General features: G+C 38.0%; 1 protein-coding gene across 3 annotated transcripts in view; it reads right to left on the bottom strand.

Moving 5' to 3' along the window:
* Nucleotides 1–17,660, bottom strand: part of LOC122789223 — a 361,091-nt gene that overhangs the window by 124,230 nt on the left and 219,201 nt on the right. For all 3 annotated transcript variants that reach the window (XM_044056499.1, XM_044056500.1, XM_044056497.1), the window contains one exon: nt 4,513–4,654. In XM_044056499.1, coding sequence (XP_043912434.1) covers nt 4,513–4,654 — 142 coding nt within the window. The remainder of the gene's footprint in view (nt 1–4,512; nt 4,655–17,660) is intronic.

A 17,660-nucleotide genomic window follows, 5' to 3' on the forward strand; every position in this document is an offset into this window, starting at 1 on the left:
GGAACATGGTTTCAGTTTTAGAAGTAGTTTCTTGATGTTGGAGGTGGGGATGGATTTAATAGAAAAAGGAGCAGGTAGAGAGCTAGGATTAGAGGAGGATAAAGGGGTATGGAGGAGTGGGGTTATTAGAGAATGATGATGTTAGTTTAGCTATGGAATCAATGAAGAATGAGTTAAATTTGGAGGCTAATTCACAATCAGAGGCATTGGGTCTGGGCATGGGTTCTCTTTTTTACCTGGATTAAGGAGAGAGGAAGTTCCATTCCAGAATTTTTTTGGATTAGTATTGTAGTTGGTTTTGAGTGTGGAAAAGCAGGCTTTGCGATCTGAGATGACTGAAGAGTAGACTTTGTGGAGCCGGGAATAGTTTTACCTTAACTAACCGGCGCTGTCCGGCATGCAAAACCAGGCAAATGCGGTATTTATAGCAGGGAAATGAAAGAGATAGAAATTAGCCCCAAATGGCCAATAAACTACTAATTTCTGGACTGAAACCACTCCTCCAGGGACAGATAGGCTGCTCAAAGCTCCCCTCTTTCACAGAGAAACTTCCTTCTATCCAAGTAAGGTATGGGCAAACACAGAGATTTGTAACACAGCCCTGAATTCAGTACTAACCTGAAAACTGGACTATACTTGCTTAGAAAGGCTGGAATCAAGTATATATATATATATATATATATATATATATATATATATTTTTTTTTTTTTTTTTTTTTTGTAGTTTTAGAAAATAAAGCAGGTACAATCAAAAAAACACTTTAAATGCACAGAAAAGGATACTTATTGTTATATATCACAGATCAGAGTTGTAGTCAGTGCCCCTAGTAATAAAGTAGGAAGAAACACAAATACAGTAAAAGCAGATGAATAAAGTGCAATTTATATATATATATATATATATATATATATATATATATATATATATCAAACAATATAAAACAAACAAACTGATTTAAACAAGTTACCCAATTAACCAGAAAAAAAGCTCAAAATTGAGCCCTGTTCCAGCAGTCTTCAATCTGACAAGTTCTAACTGCACACTCCTGCTACTAGGGTGCAGGGGAACCTTCTCCAAAAAAGATGGCCTGGATCAGTGCTCAAGTTATACAAACAAAGCTAGATTCAGCAGGCCTGAATCTGGTCTAATGCTACAGCAACAAGGCGCAACAATTTCAGAAATAAACAGTTCAAATAAGCAGGCACAATAAGCCTGTGACCAGAAATTCCCAGCTCAGAAGGGCAGAATCCAGCCTCTCATCCCATAAGAGTGCAGACCACAACCCTGTTGTGGGTCATCTGTTAAAGATGATTCTTTGTTGTGGGTTACAGTAAATGGATGTAGTTGTCTTACGACCATTCAAGCAACATATCTGAGTGAGAGGTGCTCATTATTCAGTGAGTGGGTATTTCTGGCTTTCCCCAAATGCTGGAGTTTGGCTCTGCTGGGTGTGTCACTCTTAACTTCAGGAGTGAATTAAGTACAGACATTACGGTGGTGGCAGTGGGATTTTGTAGATTAGAGAGAGAGATTTGAATGAGTAACAGAGGTCTTAATATATATGAGCACCTCAATAATGCAGGTAAGATTATATAAACTGGACAAATAACACATGAAAGAAGAAAAAGCCACTGGTTTTAATTATTAATGGGAAAGGTACAGCAAAGTGTGGAAAGTAAAGGAGTTTGTTTTGGAATAACCAGTTTGAGAGTACTGGGCAGCAGTGCAGTTGGATGACAGCATGTTTACGGAACCAAAAATACAGCCTCTGCTCCAGTTCACACAAGGATGGATAGAGAATGAAAACTGGGTTAGAAAGACACTCTGGGATATGCTTCCTGTGGAAGGGACCTTGAGAAAAGTGATTTTCTAGGCAGAGGATGGGGCAAGTTAGTCAAGGAAAGAAGACAAATGGGTAGAGAAGGAAAGGGGAAGATGACAGGCAGAGGTGATATACAGTTTAATGGCATTAGCAAGTGCTGAAGATGTCCATTTTATTACTGATACTTCTGCAGTTTGTGTGTTACTGTGAAACCTTTAGGAGGATATGTGCTTATGTGAGTGAAGAAGAGGGAAAAGTCAGCTAAACTGTTATGGATTGGCTTCTTCATCACATGACTACAAAAAGTAATGTTGCATTGGAGTACAGTACAGAATACAGGAAGGTTTGAGCAGTTTTTCAGAGCTGCATTTAGAGCTGAGAGAGACAGGAAGGTTTGTGTGTTGTCTGAGGACCTTGGCAAGAAAAAGGTTTTGATCCTCGGGGCAAAGTTGAAGTATTTTTTAAGCTTATGAAGTAGATGTAAGATATGAGTTTTCAGAGGAAAGTTTTGGAGAAGTGAGAAGAGATTATTTTTATTTATTTTACTTATATTTACCAGGGTAGTGCATTGATCTCAGTGGACTAATTATAGACACAGCCTAGGTGGAACAATGGAGTAGTGATAGAAACTAAAGCAGGGAACCACCTAAAACTGGTAAGGATTCAGGATGGACAGTGCTGCTCAAAGATGTGATACAGTCAAGTGTGACTAGGAGGCCTATGACATTAAGAACTCTAGTTCTTACTGTGGACATTACGGTTGCAATGTAGATGCAAACAGTGTAAAGCAGTTGACAGAGATTTTTTTTGGGGGGAAAGGCGAGGGAACAGATTAAGGGTAAATAAAGTTAATTAGGATGTTAAACTAAAATGCTAGAAGTGGTGAGTGATAGAGATGGGGAATACAGTGACAATAAGACATAAGCTGAAAATGGGATATAGTGGATGAGCAGATACTGCGGGAGCTGTTGCAGAAGTTGGGGAGTCTGGTACTATACTTTATGATGCCCTAACAAGGCATTACAAAACTGTGCATGAAAATAAAGACAGTGCAAGCCAATGAGACACACAGCTTACATAACAAAAATTCATAGTGCAAACATTTGTTTTAAAGATAAATATAAGAATGTGAGTTCAGTAAGCATATCATGCACAGATTTATAGAATCAGCAGCACATTAGGGTATAAAACTGTGCATATTACACGCACAGTTTTATACCCTAACATGTTGCTGATACTATAAGCTGAGAATTGTTGAATATTATATAAAAAGAAGACAGAGAAGTACAACCACCATCCACTGTAGAGTATATACCAGACAGAGAAAAGGTGAGTATTATTTACGTGTAGAGAGGAATCAGTCACATTATTCTAATAACAACCACTAGAGTCAGGAGACGAAATGTGGATCTTTTGAAAAATGCTCAGGTCTAAAAATGAGACAGCCAGTAAGTATTTAGACTACTAGATCAAGTAAAGATCTTTTTGAAAATGTTTTAAGTATTTCAGTGCTTTAAACTGGCCTGACAGTCTGTAGGTGTTTGCTCTAAGTTGTGAGCCCATCAGGACCAAAAGCTACATGCAGGACAAAATTCAATGCTGGATGTGCCACAGAAAGGTTGCTCTTTACAGAGTCTGCAGTAGAAAATGGATGGATAGTACAGAAATCATGCTCCCTTTTGTCTGAGTATGTTTAGAACTGTGTGTTTCTTTTGCAGATATGACAAGCATCATGCCTTGCTACTCAGTCCTAAGAATAAAAATAAATAAAATTAAGAAGTGGGGTGTTTATAAATGACAACCAAATGAAAAGTAGTCCAACCACCATGACTGAAAGCATAAACTTTAATCTGAAGAAGCATGTAAGTGTGAAAGCGCTTATCTTTTCTATATATATTTTTTTATCTATTTGCTGGCATTAAAGTTTATGCTTTCAGTCATGGTGGTCAGACTATTTTTCATTTGGTGGATTTTTCTTGTCGTAGACTAACCTCTGGGTGCTTGCGCATACCTCTCAAGTGTACCTCATCATGAGGAATGTACCTCATTTGGGGTCTTAAAATGTTTATGTTCCTTGAAGTTCCACTTAAAAAGGCTCTGTCACACATTCAGTGTTAGGAATTTTTTAACTGATATCCATTGTAAATTGAAAAGAATCATATTAAGTCATTAAACGATCTTTTTCATACATAAAACCAGCATATTTTAACCATCCTATGACCTTCCTAGTTGAAGTTGTTAGTAAGCTGTTAGTATGTGTTCCACATTTTGCCCATTTGTTCCACATTATGAGGGCTAGTGTTCCTCATTTTAGAGATGGAAGGCTGAGAGCCATGTGCTTGCGTTACTTTGTTGTTTGTTGTTTATAAACAACAGATACTTGCATGAAATAAAAGGAGGAATATAGTACAAGTTAATTAAGTGATAAATTGGTGACAATAAAGTGGAAACTATGCAAATTTAATAGCATGTCTATGTATATGGATTCATTATGAACTAATTATCTGATGATCAGTACAAGAAAGGACAAAATACAATGGCTACCCAAGTTCAATATATAGGTACAGTGCAGACACTACTAGTTTATGGCCCAGAAATCTGGCCTACTTGCTGAACAAACTGTGATAGTCCTTATTACATAATGTAGACACACATTTTAAAAGGTCTGGATTTGTTTATTTACTTTTACCTGTGATGTGTTGATTTTCCATAAGGTAGAGAATGTCTCCATTTCTATTATAAACCACTGCATAGGGAAGGAGCAGCCGAGGATGAAAGGAAAGAAAAAGAAAGTTGTGCAATGTTTTTCTCCAGTCACAAGTTACTGACACCTGCAACAGAAAGGAAAACAGAGAACATAATTACGTGATAAGCTCTGAAAGTTATAATAATTTACAGGCTTAACAACTGTACCTCTAAACTGCTGTGATTTAAATGCAACTCTAGAAGTTTTGTCTTCAGATTAACTTTTCCTCAGCTTAGATTTGCTGATGTTCTTTAAGTTACAGCTGTCTAGGTAAATGCATATTATTAAATCACTGAAAATATATACAAAGATTCCTAAACAGTAATTACAGGTTTTTATGTACGTGTAGATCTCTAACTGTAAAGTACGTCACTGCTTCTCCTTCGGAAACTTTACTATCACCCCTAAAGCAGTAGTGGCTGGTGACTTCAAATCAAAGGGGGGCTGCAGGAGACAGCTGAATGGGTGGGGTCAATAGGAAGGGGTGTGGTCAACTAGAAAGGGGAGGAGCTATGCTCAAAACCACAAAAACTAACTAAATACACTGCCCTGGGTGCCAAACCATCATTATGAGAGTCCAATCAAGACAAAATGAAGTGTAGAAGAATAAAAATATTTCAATGCATTGGCTGCATGACAGCTTACTTAATATCTAGATGGAAACAAAAAGGTTGTGAAGCATGAAAAAAATAAATTACTTTTTAAATACATTAATGGAATGCCAGTCAAAATCAAGCATAAGAAAAACAAGCAGCACTCAACTCAAACCACTTCTTGCACTGCAGTTCTAATTATAACTTATATTCAGCTTTATTAAAGTACCAAGTAACATGCTGAAAGTAGAAATCTCTGATGTCCCCACTTGTAAAAATGTTTCTTATCCAAAAAAAGACCAGCTGCCTGACAACTATCTACTTGTTTCATGGGGAAAACATGATCAAAGTAAAAAATAAAAAGCAAACAAGAAATAAGCTCAAGATACATTGCTTAAAAGGATTACTGTACAGGTTATGGACCACACGATTGGCATTCTGTTTAGTTTACGGGTAAAGCCTGCAGAGATGACTGGAAGTCTCCAAGTGTAATGAGCTTCTTAAAATAATGTAATCCTGTCCTTTATTACAAATACTGTCATATGCATTTCAATACCCAAGGCTTATACATTATCTAGTTAAGTATTCTCTACATGGCAACAACAGAAAGGCTTTCAATGTTGGCAATTCTTTAACAGTTATTAAAGCTTACTTGCATCTTACGATCTCAGCCAAGCTTACCTGATGGTCATTAAATATTGCTACTTAAACACAGAGCAACAGGCACTTTGAGTAATAAGCATAAATCAACAGTACAAAAAATATGACAGAAACCAGACCATTCTGCAAAAATCAAGGACAGATGAAAAGCCACTCTAGTACTTGTGTCTACCTTGGATGGGGGGGGGTACTCTGCACATTTACACTGCATAACTACTCCTTGCCTTGCTTCAACACATCCAGAGTCACTACATGGGGGAGTGGGGTACAACAAGTATGTCACAATTTGAAATGTCTCTGGCTGACTGTGATGGCCCTGACACATTTGTCATACCTCTCAACCTCAGAGCAAGAAATCTGGACAAAGCCATACAAAGAAGTGGGACAAAGGCCCAAAAATAAGGACAATTTATAAATATTGCTTTATAAACTTAGAAAGATAATAGAATAAGTCTTGCATTAGTATGAATTTTCTGGATGGTATGAAATCTGAAACTCAAATGTCTGTCATTATTTTCTAACTTCAGTCTTTAATGATTTGTCACTAATTTGCCAAAAAACACAATTTTATGAAAAATGGACCAAAAATGTGATGTAAAAATATAAAATAGCCACACAATACAGCTGGGAACCTGTCAAAGAAGGGACACTTTAATATTAGTACTGCTAACTTGAACAGCTGACAAAATAAAATAATCTACATGCATTTCTGAAATAAAAGTAATCTATAACTCTGATTATTACAGTTATTTCTTAATTGTAAACCCTCCATGTTTTCTTCCAAAATTGCTATTTTGTGGAGGGATTATTAGGGGGAAGAGCAACATTTTGAGCCAAAATCAGGGACAGTTGAGAGGTTTGGCTATGCCTAATTCTATAAAGCAATTTATTTGCGTGTACCTCTCAACCTGTTAATGCAATAAATCTGGACAAGGCCAAATATATTGGGGGAACATATAAATAGTACTAAAAATTGCTCTTATATAAACTGAGACAGTTGATAGAACAACAGGTCTTACTTTAGCATGCATTTTTCTGAAGGTTATGAAGTCTGAAACTAGTGTGTCATTATATAGTGACTTAATTCCTAAATGATTTGCCAGAAAACCACAAATTTTATGAGGAACAAACCAAAAATAAGAAGCAAAAATCTGTTCATTCTTTGAAAATCTGGACAGTTGGGAGGTATAGTTCAGCTGGGGCTGTCTTTAAGTTTGCCGCCCTTCCCCCCTCACAAAATCATGGTCGAATGGAGCCTCCCCCTGCAGCCATTCCAATGATCCATTACTTGGCTATTTCACTCCATTTACCATAAACACTAATGTGCATACCGATTTACTTCTGTGATGATTTGGACTTCATTTGAAAGTTTTATTTTGCATTTTACAGCACAAACACTAAGACATCTGCTAAACAAACTTAACATTAAAACTTCTCTGCCCTTGAAACTCACATTCATTGAAACAGCATTGAAACCCACATTCAAAGAAAATACATTTTACCAGTGGCAGATAAAGATTAATTCTGAGCTGTTTTTAAATCATAGGCCCCTTGTATATGAAACATATGCTCTTTGATACACCTTCCTATTGTTTTGAACATTTTTCCAGTAAACTATGAAACAAAACACATGCACCAATAATGACAAAACTGCCCAATTCAGAATATCTTTCCAGTAAACAATGAAACAAAATGTATGCACCCATAATGACAAGACTGCCCAGTTCAGAACATTTCCATCATAAAAGTCTACTCAGACTTCTACAGTCCACCATTATCAGTAAATATGCACAATTCTGCAGTCCACCATTATCAGTAAATATGCACAATTCTGCAGTCCACCATTATCAGTAAATATACACAATTCTACAGTCCACCATTATCAGTAAATATGCACAATCTCTGAAGAAGTAAAAAAGTCATCTAAATAATTCCACATTAAATAAATCTGTAACTAATGAAGAGGTTGCTGCTAGCAAACACCTTTATATTTCATGGTTTCATCGAAAAATAAAGTGTCTGATGCCCCTGAGGAATAAATTGCCTATATTACATTAAAAATGATAAGCTAGTAATATTGCAAAAATCTACTCAATACTCTACTGCATCTCAACTTTGCAGCACAAGAAATCTGGAAAAAGCCAAATTTATTGGGGGGTGGTCAAAAGCCCAAAAAACAGGGACACATTAAACATTGCTTGTATAATCTTGGAAAGTTGCTAGAATAAAATGCTGTGTTACCACCATACATTTTACTGCCAAGGTCCCTGTGCAAAAGAGTCAAAGCAACATACCACTATGCCAAATCAGCTGCTTTGTGAAAGAAAATGCTGTGTTACCACCATACATTTTACTACCAATGTCCCTGTGCAAAACAGTCAGAGCAACATACCACTATGCCAAATCACCTGCTTTGTGAAAGAAAAATGCTGTGTTACCACCATACATTTTACTGCCAAGGTCCTTGTGCAAAACAGTCAGAGCAACATACCACTACGCCAAATCAGCTGCTTTGTGAAAGAGCGGAAGACTGAAACTTAAATGGCTATCATCTAATGAATTCAGTTCTCACCATAGCTGTCAACCTCTTAGCACAAAACACCTGGACAAACCCAGTAATGAGGGAATACAGCCCTCAAACATATTCAGTGAATTCAGTTCTTGCCATAGATGTCAACCTTAGCACAAAAAAACTGGACAAAGCCAATAATGGGGTAATACAGTCCCAAAAATAAGGACAAATTTCAAATATTCATCTTATAAACTTAGGTTGTGTTACTATGTATTTTCTGAAGAATATGAAGTCTGAAATTCAAATGCCTGTCAATTTTACTTCTGACGGAACAAAAACAATTTTCAGCAGTGGCCCAGGGAGAAATACTGCAGACACATGTCTTTGTAAAATGGCAGGACACCAGAGCAAATCCACACAAACACAGGGTAAGATGCAGACTCCACACAGAAGGCACCCCAGCCAAGAATCAAACCAGAAAACCTATAGCTGTGAGGCAAAAATGCTACCACTACACCATCAAATATGTAAGGAATTAAACATTCAGAAACCAGAAGTCTGAAATTCAAATGCCTGTCAATTTTATTTAACAACAAAAAAACAATTTTCAGCAGAGGCCCAGGAAGAAATAATGCAGACATGTCTTTGTAACAAGGGAGGACACAAAAGCAAACCCACACAAACACAGGGAGAAGATGCAGACCCCACAAAGAAGGCACCCCAGCCAAGAATCAAACCTGAGAACCTGCAGCTGTGAGGCAACAATGCTACCACTGCACTATCAAATATCAAGCATTGCAACATTTAGAAATCTCAGATATTATGAGGAACAGATCAGATCAAATATGAAGCAAAAATCTGCAATCTTTTACAAATGGTGGTGGGTAGGGAATTCAGGTCTTTAACACCTGCATACAAGGTACAGGGTTCAAGCCTGAGGTATTCCCTACCACACCACCATTTGTCTAGCCACCTGTATATAGCAACTGGGGCATTCACACACACACACACAGACAGACACACACACACACACACACACACACTCGTAGCTGCAAGCAAATAAATCCACCATAGCTGCAAACACATAAATCCACACAAGACTCTGCCGTAGCTGCAAACACATAAACAACACCTTGCCTGTCCAGCTCCGAATTGTGAGATCTTCCCGACCAGACTGCTGACGTTGCAGTCCGACTCCGATGAGGTTTCCCAGCGAGTTTCCAGGACAGTCTATTGCAGTTGTACTGCATAGACTTCTGGGATCTTGCTCTAACATGTTTCCCAGTCCGGACTGCTGCTGAAACAGTCTGCGCATGCTCCAGACTGTCTCAGCAGCAGTCCGGACGCATGCGCGAAGTCCGCGAATTTTGAATTTTTTTTTCTTTTATTTTCTTTTATTTTCTAATTTCTTTATGTTTTACTGCTGGGGGGACTTCAGTCCGGCAGTCCAATAGCACGGGCCGCCCCTGCTCTAAAGGTTATTTGCTATGACTTTTTCAAGACTCACAGGTTGAGATACTATGTTAGTAATAACCATCATTACATTCTGTACACAGACAGACATGAGTTGAAACACACATGACTCAGAGGCCTTAACAAACTGAAGTACAATAAAACATTGTGTCTGTTTGTGGAATAGAATAAGGCCATATCTCACATGCAGCAGAATTCTGCAGGTCATTTATGTATGCTGTCTCCTCATATTTGTGAAAATGAATGTAATATTCAAGGTCAGGTCACTATAGCTTCAGTTTTTCCTTGCACGTTTAAACCTAATACATACCTCCACGTGCACTACCAGCAGAACATGTAGTGTTTTTGAAGGAGGTCTCTGAAGTTTGAGTAGTTTAGGCACAAGAATACATAGAACCATTTTACATTTTTTTTAAATCCTCAAAATGCACTTTATATCCATTCAGATCCCAAACTACCTGAAGTAACCTCTTTTCTAGTGGCATGCAATTAAAAAAAATAATACAAGAATATTTCTTGGCAGTACTTTCTACAAATATGGCCTGATCCTTACCAGCACAAGCTGCAACGACTGAGCCAAAGCTGTCTGCCTTGTATTTCATTGGATGAACCTAGGTACTTCTACCATAGAAGGAAAGATGTGTGCTATTAATTAAAGCAATCAGTAGACATGTTCTACAGTAAATACCACCCCAGATACATCCATTCTGTTAATTAAAGATGTCACCCAACCATAAATGTAAGTGGAGTCCCAGATATGATCACACTTCAACATATATCTTATAAATGGGTAGCCTAAAATCAAAGGAAAGAAAGAAAGATAATTTACTATGTGGCTTACAGATTAACATATCAGAATACTAAAAAGAAGAAGAGCACAGAAGACCTTCTGAATGCTTATTTTAGACACTATACCTATCTTAACAATTCTAAGAATACTGAGTAATAGAGACTTTATTTCAGGAATGTTCAAAGAAAACATCAAAATAAATGTTTCTGCTGATAGACTTATTGCCAGCATACTGGCAGATAGGTTCAATGCTAACTTTACCCCCCTCTCACCCCCTAAAGAGCCCATCTCTATACCGGAGGAATGCAAAGTTCCTGTAATCATGGCTGCACAGGTAAAAAACACACTCTCCAAAGCCAATAACACAGCATCCATGGGACCTGACAATATCCCAGGCTGCGTTCTACACGAACTACAGAACAAACTGCCACCCCGCCTAAGTACCATGTTCAATCATAGCCTCACCTCAGGCTTTGTGCCCACTGAATGGCGCACAGCGACGGTTATCCCACTCCACAAAGGGGGAGCCACCACGGACCCCAGGTACTACCGCCTCATTAACCTGACGAGCCTGGTCTGCAAGGCTATGGAACAGATTATCATGGAACTTATAAACAATGACACTGGTAATCTCCAAACTCTGGACCCCACCCAGTTCGGGTTTGTAAAAGACAGATCATGTCTCCTAAACCTGACAGACTTCTTTGAAGCGGTCACCAAAGCCGTAGATGAGAGTAAGGTGGTTTACACAGCCTATCTAGATCTCGCCAAGGCTTTAGACACCATCCCCCACTCTGGAATTATAGATAAACTCACTAAACTAAGTATAAATTGCTATGTCACAAGAAGGGTTGCCAACTGGCTCACTGACAGAACCCACACTGTGAAAGTAGAGGACTCCAAATCTGATTTCAGACCATTGACAAGTGGAGTACCACAGGGTTCGGCCCTGGGTCCTCTCCTGTTTGGTATCTACTTCTCTGAAGTACAGGCTAACACAGAAGGTCTTTGGCTAATGAAGTTCGCAGATGACTGCAAACTAGGAGTAATAATCAAAACTCCTAACGATGTGGACATCCTACAAAAGGGCCTCACTGAGACAGATGCTTGGTGTCAAAGCCATGGCCTCAAGTTCAATGCCAAAAAGTGCATTGTCATCCCTTTTGGTAAAAACTCTGTAACCATGAACTGCCACATAGGCGGTAGTCTACTTAACACCGAAAGTGTGATAAGAGACCTTGGGACACAGGTGGACAGTAGTCTCTCCTTTGATAATCACATCGCCACAGTAGTCAGGAAATCCTTCTACGTGGCACACCTCATCACAAAAGGTTTCTCATCCAGGAAAAAAGAGGTCGTTGTTCCCCTCTACTCATCAGACCCATTATAGACTACAGCGCCCCTTTTGGTATGTACCTCACAAGACATCTACAACAACTGGAAAGGCTGCAGAAATACCTCACAAAGAGGATTACCGGCCTCAAACAGATGCCCTACGCAGACCATCTCAAAAAACTCCAGCTTTACTCTGTCGCATTTCACCTACTCAGAGGTGATCTTTGCCTAACATACAAAGCTATGTCAAACCTAGAGCTGTTGGACATGCTCCACTTAAAGAAATCCCTCCGAGCTACATGCTCTAGGGACCTAAACCTTGTCACCACAATAAACAGAACATGCTGGAGGGACAGATTCCTGTTCCAAAGACTTCCCATACTCTGGAACAAACTACCTATCTCTATCAAACAAAGCTCCTCATTAGCACTATTCAAGAAAAATCTTGATGACTGGATGGGAGATAGGAAATTCACCCCGAGGATCACTTCTGTGGCTCTGCTCGACAGGGGCACAAGAAAATAATTTTCTTGGGTGGTGAAAGCCAGGGTACCTTTTTGGCTAGGCTTATATAGGCCCTAGGGCTAATAGCCTAGTACCTACCTATGAACCTATGAAACCAATTTTTTCCTTATATAATGGCTATAGCTACGGAAGACAGATATGACTTAGTTTCTGAGCAATATATTAAGTGTTGTAGAAAGCTGATGCAATGCACTCACTGTGATTCCCAGCCAGACTTAGTACACTTATTGTCTTATTTGAGCCCTAAAAGGGGATGGCAGGATCAGTTTCTAATATACAGTATGATAATTTGAAAAGGGAATATATATATATATATATATATCATCTGAATGCTAAATCACACATTGCACGTTATTATGAATGATGTGGTTTTACTGAATAGGCCATCAGCAAGTTTTTTAGATATTTATCTTTAGGTGTCTTTGTTTAAAAACTCTTACTCACACCTCATTTAACAAGGTAAGTCCTTCTATGCTTGTGGTAGTGACCCTTGGAGTCTTATCACAAAATTAAAATTAAAATTACAGAACTGAGCTCACATTTTCCAACTACTCAACAGCAAAATCACTACCAACCAAAACTGAAACAAATAAATACTGTTACTTACTAAAGCAACATTAATTCTGATAAAACAATAAGCAGTGAAAATGTAAAGGCAAGTTGCTCAAATATGAACTAATCACAGCATATTCAGTCAAGTCTAGTATGCTGGGGAAGCTGGGTATGAAACAAATTATAACTTACTCCAGAGGCTTAGTAATTTCAGTTAGTTACAACAGGCAGGTAGAACTGATACAACCCCCCCCCCACACACACACACACACGCATGGTGGGATGGGGTAGGACAGCTTTGCTGCTCACAGTAGAATTTTTTGATGGCTAGCCCATTTGGTATATTACTTTTGGCTGTACAAGCCTTGATTAGTGCATCACTATGGCAAAGATCTAATCCTCAGCCATACCATGTGCACCTACCAATTAAATGTAGTAACCTCTGAGGTCCCTGCACTTTGATGGAAATAGGCATAACACTAACACTAGCATCACTGGATTACAGGAGTACAAAAATGAATGAAGCCTTCTTTGTATGTATTTAATTTGAGGCAATTTTCTCTCTGAGATACCATAACATGGAGAAGCTCTAGAACAGACCACAAATTAATCTTGTATAGTTTAAGGTTTCTGCTAAAGGACCTCACCTCACTGATTCTAAATGGAATAAATGTGCAACTTGTGCACTCAGTTTTGAAAAGCCTTCATGTTCTTCTGACATGCTGCACTGATGTCTTTCTTTTCTGGGAAACATCTAGGAGACAACAGACTAACATTGACAGACAGAACCCTAATATTTGGTTTATTATAGCAGGCGCAGGGATTCAGACTCTATGAAACCACCTAAGAAGCAAAGTGCTTTGACTGAATATATAACATTCTAGCAGAAGATTTTTTTTTCTTAATCATCAGAATATCAATCATTTTAGACCCCCAAATTTTAATAAATCTGCTTTGTTTTACCACTGCAAAGATATTGCCACCTACATGCTTCCATCGTTTCAGGTTTCCACCATGAAAACTAATAGTTATTTTGCAGAGGGCATATCCCTACTTGCAGGCTTGGGGGATTTACCCACTTTCTGATTACTAATTATTGCGACTGATGGGAAGAGAAAGCTTCATAAATAGTAAAGTTTAATTGTCTACTGCAATAGTATTAGAAGAGGCTACAGTAAAGTGTGGATGATTAACTAAATGACCCTGCTTGTCAGTAAAATGTCATTATAAATGGTTCCTGCCAGGGGCTGTTTTTTAAGAGTTGGGCAACCAAGAGAAGAAATGTGCAGTTCAAGACTATAAGTACCTCTTTTTCCCATGGCAACAAACTGGTAACCCAAAGGACACTGGACTCTCTCCTTTTAACCACAGAAAACAAAGCTAAACATGTCTATCAATGCTAAAAGGGGTAGCATCCATTAAAACTTTAAGCTGTATGTTTTCTGGGTCACATGGAAGGAAGGGGATGAAAGTTAACAACACTGTGCTTTTCTGATCATTGAAAACCCCAAGCCATGGGTCAGGCAAACGGGAAAATGGCAAGAGGATGTTTAATCAGAATTCAAATGGTCCAGATAAGTATGGTTCACCTATCAAATAAAACATTCACACTTGAATAGTTCTCAGTTATGTAGTTTATCTGAAGTTAGTTGGAAATATAAGGCATATGGACTTGACAAACAGGTCCAACATCAGGGACCTGCAAAGCATTAAGGAGCATGTCCCAGTCAAGACTTAATGATGATAGACTATAAGGGAAGCAGCATCATAAAGTAAATGGCCAGATTGTCTTCTGATTGGTCAGGATATCAGAATATTTAATTGTCTGCAATGTATCAAGTGATATTTCTTTACTAGGCTGCTGCAGATGAAACTTCATAAGATGATCAGCAACTGGATCCAGGAATTTGAGAATATATACTAACTGCAGATGAGTTCAAAGGCATTTACCTAGTTCAAAGGAAGGATTACAACACATTGCTGCATGACTAGTTCAACAGCTCCATACTAAAAATACTCACAGAGTACTAATAGTGACTTAGATGTCAGGCCTGTTTCCAAGATTGCCAAAAAATAAATAAACATCCTCTGCCTACCACAATAGAAGACAGGTGTTTCAATGGCAAAGCCATAAAAACAGTTGCCTGGGTTGGAAACACTTAGACATCACCTTTCTTAAGTGACACTGTTGTCACACCTAGTTCCTTGGTGAAACTATATGCTGGAGCAAAGTCAAAATACTTGCTTGCAATAAAAATTTCTGAATTTTTTTGTGGAAAAACAGAATTTATAAATTGAACATACCAAACTTGTATACTGATGCTTTTAGTGTTCATGTAAATAGCAGCAATGCTCTATGTTAAATATACAGTTTAGGTTCTGTAAATCCTAACTGACCTCAAGACCTCCAAGGACCCTGTGCAAATGTTGTGTTAAAGCCAGTGTTTAACTGACTTTTAATAAAAAGTTTATTTGACTCATACCTCTCAACTTTGATACTCAAGAATTCTAGACAAAGATAAAAATGAGGAGACAAAGACCCTAAATCAGGAACAACATATAAATATTATTGTTTTACACTTAATATGTTTATAGAACAACAGGGTTTACATCAACATGCATTTTTCTGAACAAAAAAAAAAGCCTGGCATTATCAACTAAGTGGAATCCTCAGTGATTTACCACCAAATAAACAATTTTATGAGGGACAAGGCAAAAATATGTGGCAAAATCAGGGACATTTTATAAAATTCTGGATGGTTGAGAGGTATATTTTGACTCCATTTGGATATCACCTGGTAGTTAAGTAGTCTCTCCTGAAGGATAGGGAGGTGGCTGTAGGAAAATGGAAAAAAAATCCACAAATTATATAGCATCTCTTGTAGTGCCTGTCAACACTGAATTAAAATGCATCCATTCTTTCATAAACAAGTATCACGATAAATCAATTGGAAAGGATCAGGCAAAAAGTCAAGCTTGTGTCTAGACTGTGGTCTTGCCCATTCTGTTTTCTCTTTTAACTTTACTGACATTGGAGAAGGGGATGAGTCACTTGGTGGCAAAGAGAGGTTTACAAGCACTCTCATGTATCTCTCTCTCTCTACTAGTCTCTTTCTGTCTTGTAGGGTCTAGCAGATAAAAAAAACTAAAGGAATGCATGATTATGCAAAATGCCAGCAGATGACGTGCAATGCTATAAATATTTAAGAGGCGTGTGTAACCCATGAAATACTTCAGGAGAGAATTATGATTAAAAAAAAATGTGAAGCACAAGATTCTGTGCCAGTAGAACCTCCTAGAAAATATACATATGTAGAAGGCAAAGCATCCAAACTAGCCCTACAAAGATGTCTGTCCAGATTTCTGCAGAACTTGAAGCAGCTCTTGCACCTGGGAACAGTCCAGAATGAATAGAATATCAGACCAGGCTGACGTATAGGGATTATTTCTAGTGCTTTTGGCACATATAATTAAGTCTTATCTCAGTCAGGTTGGAGAAACAAAATACATCCTCAGCATGAAGGGTAGCTTCCTGGATTCATTATCCAATAAAAAGTCTCTAAGTTACTGAAGAATCTTTGACCTCTCATGGGCTGTATTATCAGTCTGTACCTTTACCTCAGGGGGCATAAGACTGATATCCTGAGCATCCTTAGCTCTCTTTCTGAACATGCACATTTTATATAAGAGTGGATCCATGTGGCCAGTGTAGTACTGTTGCAGGGATTAATCAAAGAATAGACAATAATTTCAGAACATTTAGTTCTTTTATACCAAAAATCATTCTTCATCAGAATGTTGTAAACTATGATAAACTGTAGCTGGTCAGCTAACAAAAATGAAGACTTCTCCATAGTGAGAGACGTAACAAAAATCTGTAAGGCAAAATGGCTGCAAGTGTCTTCAAGCAAGCTTTTTTCTTTTTTTTTTTTTTTTTAAGTATAAGCACACATAGACTCTCACCTGAATCCTATTTTTAAGTTTGTCCTGCCACTATCAGTGATGCTGGGATACTGCAGACTAGTTTAGGTTGTTCCCCCAGCATGGATTCTTTACTAATCCTATAGGTAGTGGAATCTTACTTGAATATAACCCATTGTTGGACATTCTTATCAGCTAAAAAGATGTTTGCAACACATAGATAATTTAATTTGGCTATGCTTAGTTCTGTACAAAAACCATCTAATTCAAGGAAGCATGCCTGTTTTTTTTAAAGCTCACAAAATCAAACCACGGGATATTCTCAAAACTGTAGTGATCACTGATTATTTACAATGGGCTTGCAGGTGAGAAGCAAGGACATTGACAAACACAAAGAAGAATCCGTCATCAGTGTTTGACGCTGTTGTGCAAATGACACACAGGAATCCCTTCTTGTGATAACTCAAGAGAAGCATAACCTTTTTTATGACATGTAAGGCAAGAAAAGTACCATGATGTTTACAGCATCACACAGTAGTACTTGATATATAGTAGCAATGGGATACTAATATTATGAAATTATTGTCTGGAGCCAAACTGCAGATTTGCTTAGAATAAGCTGAAATTTTGCATCTCCACTACCAACTTAACAACCAGAATGAGTCACAAGAAATATTTCTGACATAAAATACTGTTGTATAAGAACTTATCATAACAGTAGATGTCCTAC

The sequence above is a fragment of the Protopterus annectens genome, chromosome 14.part0, assembly GCF_019279795.1.
Source record: "Protopterus annectens isolate FY-2018-M chromosome 14.part0, PAN1.0, whole genome shotgun sequence".
Classification (NCBI taxonomy): Eukaryota; Metazoa; Chordata; order Ceratodontiformes; family Protopteridae; genus Protopterus; species Protopterus annectens.